At 35.5% G+C, this 9,911-nt stretch overlaps 1 protein-coding gene across 2 annotated transcripts; it reads right to left on the reverse strand.

Moving 5' to 3' along the window:
- Positions 1 to 2,624: 2,624 nt before the first annotated feature.
- Positions 2,625 to 5,167, reverse strand: LOC131643482 (FCS-Like Zinc finger 8-like). 2 transcript variants are annotated; one of them, XM_058913709.1, is made up of 3 exons: positions 4,944 to 5,167; positions 3,748 to 4,600; positions 2,625 to 2,958 (listed from the first exon to the last, which is right to left on the reverse strand). In XM_058913709.1, the coding sequence occupies exons 2-3, from the start codon at positions 4,578 to 4,580 to the stop codon at positions 2,874 to 2,876; spliced, it is 918 nt and encodes a 305-aa protein (XP_058769692.1). In that variant the 5' UTR covers positions 4,581 to 4,600; positions 4,944 to 5,167; the 3' UTR covers positions 2,625 to 2,873. The 2 variants fall into 2 exon arrangements, with proteins under 2 accessions (XP_058769692.1, XP_058769693.1); XM_058913710.1 differs by lacking the exon at positions 4,944 to 5,167 and having other exon boundaries at positions 3,748 to 4,917.
- Between the last annotated feature and the right edge of the window lie 4,744 nt (positions 5,168 to 9,911).

Below are 9,911 nucleotides of genomic sequence, written 5' to 3' on the forward strand. Positions count from 1 at the left end.
ATTTGAGTCTTAAAACATTCAACTTGAATTTTTTTAAATATAGTTCAACAACTTGCTTCCAAAAATAAACAACATATAGTTTAGGAAATTCAAACGTCAACCCTAACCCGATTTACATGATTAGAGCAGAAACCACTACAAAAATGATAACTAAAGAATTTCTCCACAACTAGCTTCCACTTACTTCCACGGAAGCTACTTTTGAGAATCTGCATGTTATCCATGTAGAGGTAACATTCAAACAGAAGGAGTGAGTAATCATAATCAATTATAAAAGACATAAGCGAAGATAGATTACAACATTAATATACAACTAATCCACAATATCAACATATCATAAACTCACACCCACAACATCATAAATATCACTCATACAACTTCCATAACTCGAATCAAAAAGTAGTTTTCATAAACATGGCGTGTCCAGGGATTATACCTCAATTTTTTGACATGTAAGGTGAAAATGTTGTCATAAAAAGTAGTTTTCTAGTAGTGGGAAGAGTTGGATTCTCCACCACATGAGAACCCTCATATAATGGTGTTGATGGTGGAATTTACGCTTCTATCCACCACCCAACTAGAGAAGGAGATTGAGGAAGTTGGCATATGGTAACAAGTGGGGCTCAAATTAGTTTTACCATACCTCACTATGAGCGCCAATTGTACTTGCTAAGAAATTACAATGAGAGTAGCCTGTGTTTATAGGGATGTCTCTGTTGTTTTCATGTATTTTGACGGTATTTAGGACTATAGAGAGGTGAGAAGCTATGTATGCATGTTTCTGTGGAAATTTGGATTTTTTTCCTTCACCCCTAAGACTGATATAATTATATAGCCTCCTTGGGTCTGGGTGAAAAAACTAAGGAGTGACTTACTCCGGCTCCATATTGGGAAACATGTAGAGAGTGGGTTTCACCCTTCCTTGAATCATGGAGGGATGGTTTCTCTATTAGACTATCCCCTTTTGTTAGTAACTATGGGGACACATCGTTGCCCATGTTTTAATAAGTGGATAAGTGACAAGTTATTTCAGACGATCCAACCCTAATATGGGCGTGTTATTACAAACCATAGGCGGCGAATGGCCAACTTCAAGTGATTTATGATACTACTATTGTGCTCGCTTGGCGCTATTATGTATGGCTTATCTTACTTCCCTTTGGATTGTCTTCTATTACACCTAATGAGATTATCTCATTACACACATGTTGGTCATTGACACATGACTAGATAACGAGCCAATAAAACTAGAGGCATGTTCAACTTATACTCTAGTATGACGTCAAACTAGTAACTTAGGGTAAAGACGCTCTACTTTCAAATGACATAACAATTTATACTCTAACATTTGTCTATTTAGACAATCATATTAGTCTCACGTAAACCCTTGAAAACTCTTATAAAAAAACAATAAAATATCAAATCAAAATACACACTTTTTATATAAAATAGCTTTTGCATCCAATAAAAACTTACTTTGAACAACATAATGCTTATAAGTCTCACCCTTTCAAGACGACAAACCATAAACAACATCACCTCTTAGAATTGACCATATCTGTTCTGATCCACTTCACAATTGAGAAATGTTTTCATGACACTGAATCTTACATTTACATCGTAATTTATACTAAAAATATATACTCATCATTTTTTAAATACTTTTACTTCACTTTAGAATTTGTGCAGCACTAAATAATTGTATGTATAAGGTGTAAATGCCATACGAGGTAGGAAAACAGGTGTACATACAACATAGCTCTTCACACTTACATGAACAATTCTTCCAAAGAAAATGAATAAAAATGGATAGTCCAGTCCATATATACAAGGTTAATCTTACAAAGATATTCTGCGTAATTATGTAACTCCTATATTCGTTTTTCTTATTTATCTTATTTAAAGATTAAAAAATTGAAACAATAATTATAAGTTGACAAATTATAAATGGAAGCTCCTAATATGAACTTGGTCCATTAATAAACCTCTCTCCGTATTAAATAAAATAAAATTATGCCACCTTCCACCCTATAACTTGCTTAATTTAATAATAGGACCACCTACGAAAATCCCTATCTATGTTTACTATAAACTAATATAAATTGATACCAAAAAATTAAAAAGAAAAATAACAAATATTTTTAATAGCTATATCTAAGAATTAATGTAAATATTTATACCATAAAGTAAATCGAAATAAACTCGTCCAAAAAATTTTCTTAAATATAATCTTCCTTTAAAAATGGCATACAATGGGAAGGAAAAGGACAAAGATGTGATGTACTCTACTATACCTAAAATAAAAAAATATCAACAAAACAACAAGGATACATAACTACTTTACCAATGTTATAATTTCCTTGAAATAGTGATCATAAATTGATGCTTTTGATCTAATTCTCCCATTAGAGCAAAATATACATCAAGTGTCATACTCAATGCATGTACAATGAATGAACAACTTATATAATCAATTAAACATACTAAAAGGACAAAAAATCAAACAATTTACAAAGTAAAAGATTCTACATCAAATAATGTCATGGGTCCTACTCCTATAGGCGTGATTGTAGCATTATTAATGTGGGATACTTTATCAAAATTAATAATGTAAGCTTAAGTCATACATAATTATCATCATCACCATTGAAATGATAAAAAATAATATGGACAACAACCCAACATCAAAATCCAATAATTCATTTCAAAAATACATCAACTCTACAGTTTCTCACAAACTTTTGTGCACAGAAAGATTGAGTTGAGAAACTTTTTTAGGACTATTTCTTATCCTAGAAAACTAAAAATGAAAAGGGTGTTATTTTTACTAAGCCCTTTGAAGCAAAGGTTAAAATGTTTTTGTTTTGGTGGAATTATGCCTCATAATAAGCATCCCTGGCTTCCAATATGGACATCCCCTGGCTACGGCATTCATGGCTGCAAAATGCCATCTCACCCCTGCAAAATACAATACAACATCATGCAACTAGGTTAAAGATTAATTGGTATGCTAAAAGAATGGTTCAAATTCTAATCATACACAAAATAGCAAAGCAAACAAAAGAAATTTTTCAAAAAAAACTCAGTATCCAACTTGAAGACCAATTTCAGCGTCCACGACGGAAACTAAACCGAAGATAGAATAAAACCATGTATGAATTGAGAACAAAACTCTATGAACTCATTATCCAACTTGAAGACCAATATCAGCGAGAGACTCATCTAAAGACGACCGAACAAAATTCAGTAAGAAATGAACTAACCCAATACAAAAATTATTTTGGGAGATTTGAACTTGAAGTTTTAAATAGCAATTGCAGTCGCAACCCAACTGCGTAAAGGCTTTCACGATTTCAATTTGCAAGTGTTGCAACGTTGATTGCAGTGTGAGTTAACCACAATTTGATCTTTATCATAAAAACGACAAGTAACATTATAGGTATAGGCTTCCGATATGTTTTATCGCAGCCGTTTTTGCACGAACCAGATTCAAACCCTATACAAGAGCACATAGTATCAAACCTTCATGACATGACTAGGGTAACCCCTTAGGGTTTTGTATACCCTCTGATGACAAGAGCAAACTAAAATCTACACCAACACTTACACAAACAAAATTTCCTAAGAATCAACATACAAATCAAAATTTCATTTCAAAAATTGAAATTTCAACACTCAAATAAATTAGTCCTTAGAAAATCATCATCCATGAGGGATAAATTAAAAAATTAAAGAATAAGCAATTACCTGTACATGTAGATGTCTTTACCCTGCTCAAGATTCTTCTTGCAGTAAAAACAGAAACTCAGAAAATTCTCATACTGATGATAATAGCTAGTAGGACTCTGAGGAACACAATACCCATTCTCTTTAACAGAAACAGAACATCCAAAATCAAAACAACTACTCTCTATTACACAATTATCAAATATATGAGTTGTTCTCGGATTCGGGCCATGACAAATCACACGCGTATAATCCTCCGAAAGCTCCATTTCACTTGCAGAAACACACCCTTTGAAAACTCCATTACCAGAATTCAAATTTCCATTTTCAACAACAGAATCACCACCACCACACCCAGATGAAGATTTTCCCACAGGAGAGACCGAGAAGCTTCCAGAAGAAGAACCTAAACAAGAGTTCCTAGTCTTGATTCCGAAATCGCCCCTAGATAAAGGCGAAGACGATGATTCAGACGAAGAGGAAAAAGACGGAATCTGAATCTTCAACTGAGATCCAAACAGAACCGTTCTGTTTTCCACCTTCGAATTCACTTCACTGTTTTTTTCATCATCAATAAGAACATCAACTAAACCAAGACCAACAACAACCTTTGACTCATGTTTTTCCCAACAACAACGTTTCTGTTCTTGTTTTCCAGCACTATTAGTATTAGTTGCTTCAGACCAAAAACGATTCTTTCTGAAACCATTAAAAGTTTTACTATCAAGAACTGAAGTAGGACTCATCATACTTGTTTCCGTTTCATGAAAACCCTTCGAAGTAAAATTCGTAAACAACTTCGGAGAATTAAATAAAGATAAACCGATTCTCTTTGAACCAGAAGAATCCTCCATTATAGCAGCTTAATCACAAACTGTTACAAAAGTTCATGAAATGAATATTATATATATGTTAGAAATACAAAATAATTCAAAATAATTATAGTAACTTTTTCTTCCCCGTTTATTTCGGTGAGTTTCTGAGAATAGAATCAAGATGGTGATGAAAAAAAACATGAAAAGCTCTTGTGAGTGGTCATTATCAAAAGGACCAAGACATGCATGTAACAGAGAAAACAGAACAAAATAAGAGTTTGTAATTTTGTTGATTCTTTTGGTTACTTTGGATTCCTTTTTCACCGTAAATTATTACTGTGAGGAACAATAGTGGTGTGGTGGGGCTGTTTTTATTTATTTTATGTATCGTTTTCAATGTACCTTTATTAGGGCACTATAGTTCAGTGTTCCATGATTAGGTCTGAAGTTGTTGCAGAGATCAATGAAATTGTTTCAGAGAAAAGGAAGAGAGCGGTTTTGATTGGAGTAACTGGTTGGTGGCTTTTTTTTTTTCTTCTTCGTATGACTGAAGATAGGTGTTTTTTTTTTTGGTTTGAAATTTAGAGGAAAAGAAGAAGAATGATGGGTTGTTTCAGGTGAATCATTGAGTGGTTTTAATAAGGACACATTACTATGATCTCAGCAATGCCAGTTTTTACGAACGTTACCAGTAAAAGTTAAAGTACGTATAATTCCATGTTAAATGGTTGAGAAATGATGTATGTGTATACTCATGTTAATTATGATGTCATTTTTTTTTAGAACTTTAAAATTGGATATTATAATTATAAATGAGTCGCATATACTTTTAATATTCTTATACTCAAAGCGGTTTCGTTAGACCGATTCAGTCTGGGAGTGGACAAATTTAAACGGTCCGATTGAAATGGATTGATCCATTTTTTTTCCAAACGGATCGGGTTGGATTAAATATCAGGTCAGATGAGTATTTTACACCAATCAAAAATTGAATATACCTAAACTCAACTAATATTTGTTTTATTTACTTTTATTACTATGGAGCTCCATTATAACAATAAAGCTCATAATGATGTCAAGTTATTATAATTTATTGGAGCTGCGTTAACCTGTTACACCTGACATTGAAGTTCAATGGTTTTGTCTGGTGTAACCGGTTAACAGTTTGTGTTTAACGGTTACAGCCCTGAGATTTGGATTTTTCTTGTATTTTGTTGATGTGTTTTAGGTCTCAATCATTTTTTAACACTTGTATAAATGCTTTGGAGGCATCCTCATCACCGGTTAATGCAAATTATCATTCTCACCCTCAATTATCTCTCTCTAATTCTCTTCTCTCTCATTACCTCTTTCTCCACATACTTCATAGTTCACCAATTGTGTGATTGTATGTTCCACCATTTGACATCAAGAGCCTAGTTCTGATCCCTAAACATTTGATGTGCAACAACTTCGAATTTCTAGATTTTGGAGAAAATGAAACTGCAAAAGAGTCGTGTGTCAAAGCCAGAACTGATAAAAATGTGAGACGACCAACAAGGCAAAGAGGTTTGCCTCAAAGACTCTAAGATTGTGAGATATTCCGCGACAACGAAATCAATGATGATGGTGATTTTGTCTATTTTACACTTATGGCAGAATCTGAGCTCGTTAAGATGGAAGAGACCTAAAGTGATCCAAAGTGGATTTGTGCTATGAAGAAGGAGCTAGAATCAATTGAGAAAAAAAATACTTAGGAGTTAGCTGATCTACCGAAAAGAAAGGAGTCGATTGGTGTAAGATGGGTCTATAAGGTGAAGGCAAATCCCAAGGGTGGAATAATCAAGCATAAGGCTTGATTAATTGCAAATGGATTTTTGCAAAGAGAACGTATAGATTTTGATAAGGGATTTGCACCGGTTACTAGGACCGAAATCAAAAGGCTAGTTATTGGTATTGCGAATAACAACAATTGATCTATCTTTTAAATGGATGTGAAGTTCGCTTTTTTGAACGGTCCGCTTGAAGAAGTGTGTGTAGAACAACCCCTAGTTTTGTTGTGAAAAACCAAGAGGGAAGATTCTACAAGTTGAGAAAAGAGTTATACAGATTAAAGAAAGCTCTGAGAGCTAAGAACAAAAAGATAAATGGTTTCCTAGTTGAGGTTGGATTCAAGAAATGTGTCTCTGAGCATGAAGTTTATGTGAAGACGAATACAAGTGAAAGTGTGATCATTCTTTGTCTATACGTAGATGATTTGTTGATCACAGAAAATAATGAGAAGAGTATTTATAAGTTCAAGAGTGAGCTTATGAAAGAATTTGAGATGAGCGACCTTCGTATTATGACATACTTCTTTGGCGTAGAGTTCCACAAGTTCAAAAGGGGACTGCTTATCACCAAAGGAGATATGCTATTGAGATATTGAAGAAGTGTGACATGGAGCATTGTAATGCTACCATTACAGCAGCTAAACCAAGGTTGCAGCTGTCAAAGAATGAAAAGGAGAATAACATAGACCCAACTCAATATAGAAGGTTGATTGGATCATTACATTACTTACACAATACGCGACCAGATTTGGCGTTTAGTATTAGTATTGTAAGTAGATTCATGGAGAGAGCAAATGTGTCTCACTTGGCAGTAATCAAAAGAATATTAAGATACGTCAAAATGGTCTATTGGCTGCAGAATTCTCTTTCCTGCAACGGATACGGACAAAAAATGAAATTTGTTTGGTTTTACCGATTTCAATTGGCGCGGAGATAAATAAGATCTAAAGTCTACCATTAGATACATCTTTATGTTCGGTGGAACACCAATCTCATGGTGTTCGAAGAAGGAACCTATAGTTGCACTCTCGTCTTGTGAGGCCGAGTATATTTCTGCTTTGTTATGTGCGTGTCAAGTCGCGTGGCTAATAAATCTATTGAAAGAGTTGGGCAAAAATGAGGGTGAGGTTGTCACACTCTCGGTTGATAATGATTTAACTATTAATTTTTCTAAGAACCCAATTGCACATGAGAGGAGTGTGAGATATTGGATCAAACTCTAGTATGGTCGAAGGGTAGCTTCTTGGTTCGACAGAATTAAGCATAAAGTCGAAGGTTGTTCACATGCTTGTGTCGAAGATGCTAGGGTTGTTAGCATGTTAAATTAGGTTTAGTGTTTAAATCCTAATTTGTTAAGTTAGCTTGTTTATTAAGTTGGCTTGTGTAATGGGCCTTGTGGAAAAAGCCCATTAGTTAGTATGTTAGGTTTTATTATAAATAGCATACTAGTCTCTCATCATTGTACACAACAAATCCTAATTTAGGGTGAGAGAGGTTATTGGTTATTCTTGTAAACTTGTAATCTTATTTTCTAAGAGAAAGTAAAAGAATAGCAGTTATAACCAATTCTTGTGTTCTTCTTATCTTCCCTAATTCCCTATTATATTTTGTTCTTGACATCGTTTTTCACAACAAATTGGTGCGGTGAGCATGGAGAAGATGCCTTCAACAAAGTATGAGATTGAAAAGTTCACTAGAGTGAATGATTTTGGTCTGTGGCGCTTGAAGATGAAAGCCCGACTGGTTCAGCAAGGTTGCTTGGAAGCGTTGAAGGGAAAGGCAGCCATGAATGCAGAATTGACGGCAGGGGAGAAGACGAATATGATCGAGAAAGTACACAACGCAATTTTGTTGAGCCTTGGTGATAAGGTTCTCCGACCGGCATCAAAGGAGACGACAGCATCAGGGTTATGGGTGAAACTTGAAAGTTTGTATATGACCAAATCGCTGGTAAATCGACTCTACCTGAAGCAAGCTTTGTATTTATTCAAGATGATTGAAGACAAAGTGTTAGCTGAGCAGTTGGATATGTTCAACAAGCTGATTCTTGATCTTGAAAATATTGATGTGAAGATCGATGATGAAGATCAAGCGCTATTACTATTGTACACTTTATCTCGATCACATGCTCACTTCAAAGAAACTCTCCTATATGGAAGGGAGTCCCTGTCCTTTGAAGAAGTTCAATAAGCCCTGTATTCAAAGGACTTGGAAAAACGAAAGGAGCATAAACCTTTGACTGTTGGTGAAGGTTTGGCCGTTAAAGGAAAATTATTTCAAAAGGATGGTAAGTTTGACTAGAAAAAAAGGCAAAAGCCAGCAGAAGTCTTATAGTGGAGAAACATCTAGTATTCGATGCTATCATTGTAAGAAGGAGGGTCACACACGGAAGGTGTGCCCTGAACGCATGAAAGATCATAGAGGTAAGGATAATGGCAATGAAGCCATTGTTCAAGATGATTTCGAATCATCTGATGTTCTTGTGGTTTCAAGCAGTGACTCTAGGAAGGAGTGGATTATGGATTCAGGTTGCACTTGGCACATGAATCCAAACAAAGACTTGTTCGAGGAATTATGTGATCAAGATGGTGGATCAGTACTGCTGAGAAACAACAAAGCTTGCAAGATTGCAAGTGTTGGATCTGTGAGATTCAAGCTCCATGATGAGTCAACAAGGTTGTTGACTGAAGTCAGGTATGTTCCTGATTTGAAGAGAAACCTGCTTTCTCTTGGTGAATTCGACAAGAAAGGGTATGTTTTCCAAGGAGAGAAAAGTGTCCTAAGAGTCATGAAGGGGTTGAAGGAAGTCTTGAGAGGCGTGAAGAAACAAGGATTGTATACCCTTGAGGCTGAAGTTGTAAGTGGTTCGACAAATGTTGCATCCACGAAACCTTTGTCGAAGACAGAAATCTGGCACATGAGATTGGGCCATGTCAGTGAAAGGGGTCTGGTCGAATTAGGGAAACAAAATCTGCTTGGTGGAGACAAAGTCGAAAAGCTAAAGTTTTGTGAACCCTGTGTACTTGGAAAATCTTGCAGAGTGAAGTTCAACAAAGGCAAACAAAGAACACATGGATCCCTTGATTACATCCATGCTGATCTTTGGGGCCTGCAAGGTGTCCATCACATTGAGGAGCAAGGTATTTTCTATCCATAGTTGATGACTATTCCAGGAAGTTGTGGGTATTCATCCAGAAGACTAAGGATGAAACTTTTGAGAATTTCAAAGGTTGGACAACTCTGGTCGAAAATTAGACTGGTAGGAAGGTCAAGAGGTTGAGAACCGACAATGGCCTTGAATTTTGCAATGAGGCGTTCGACAGTTTTTGTGCGGGCTCTGGTATTGCAAGGCACAGAACTACTGCAGGTACTCTACAGCAAAATGGTTTGGCTGAAAGGTTTAATCGAATTATTTTGGAGAGAGTCAGATGCATGTTGACTAGTGCGGGGTTAAAGAAGGTGTTCTAGGCTGAGGCTGTTTTGACAGCAACATATCTGATAAACACCAGATCACGAAAAACTGAGAGTATTTGGCTGCATAGCCTATGCTCACATTAGG

The sequence above is a fragment of the Vicia villosa genome, linkage group LG1 (genome assembly GCF_029867415.1).
Source record: "Vicia villosa cultivar HV-30 ecotype Madison, WI linkage group LG1, Vvil1.0, whole genome shotgun sequence".
In the NCBI taxonomy this organism is placed as follows: domain Eukaryota; kingdom Viridiplantae; phylum Streptophyta; class Magnoliopsida; order Fabales; family Fabaceae; genus Vicia; species Vicia villosa.

Coding starts and splice junctions, on each gene's coding strand:
- LOC131643482 (XM_058913709.1), bottom strand. CDS start 4,580: ATGGAGGATTCTTCTGGTTCAAAGAGAATCGGTTTATCTTTATTTAAT. Junction 2,959..3,747: donor AAAGACATCTACATGTACAG/GTAATTGCTTAT, acceptor TGTATTTTGCAG/GGGTGAGATGGCATTTTGCA.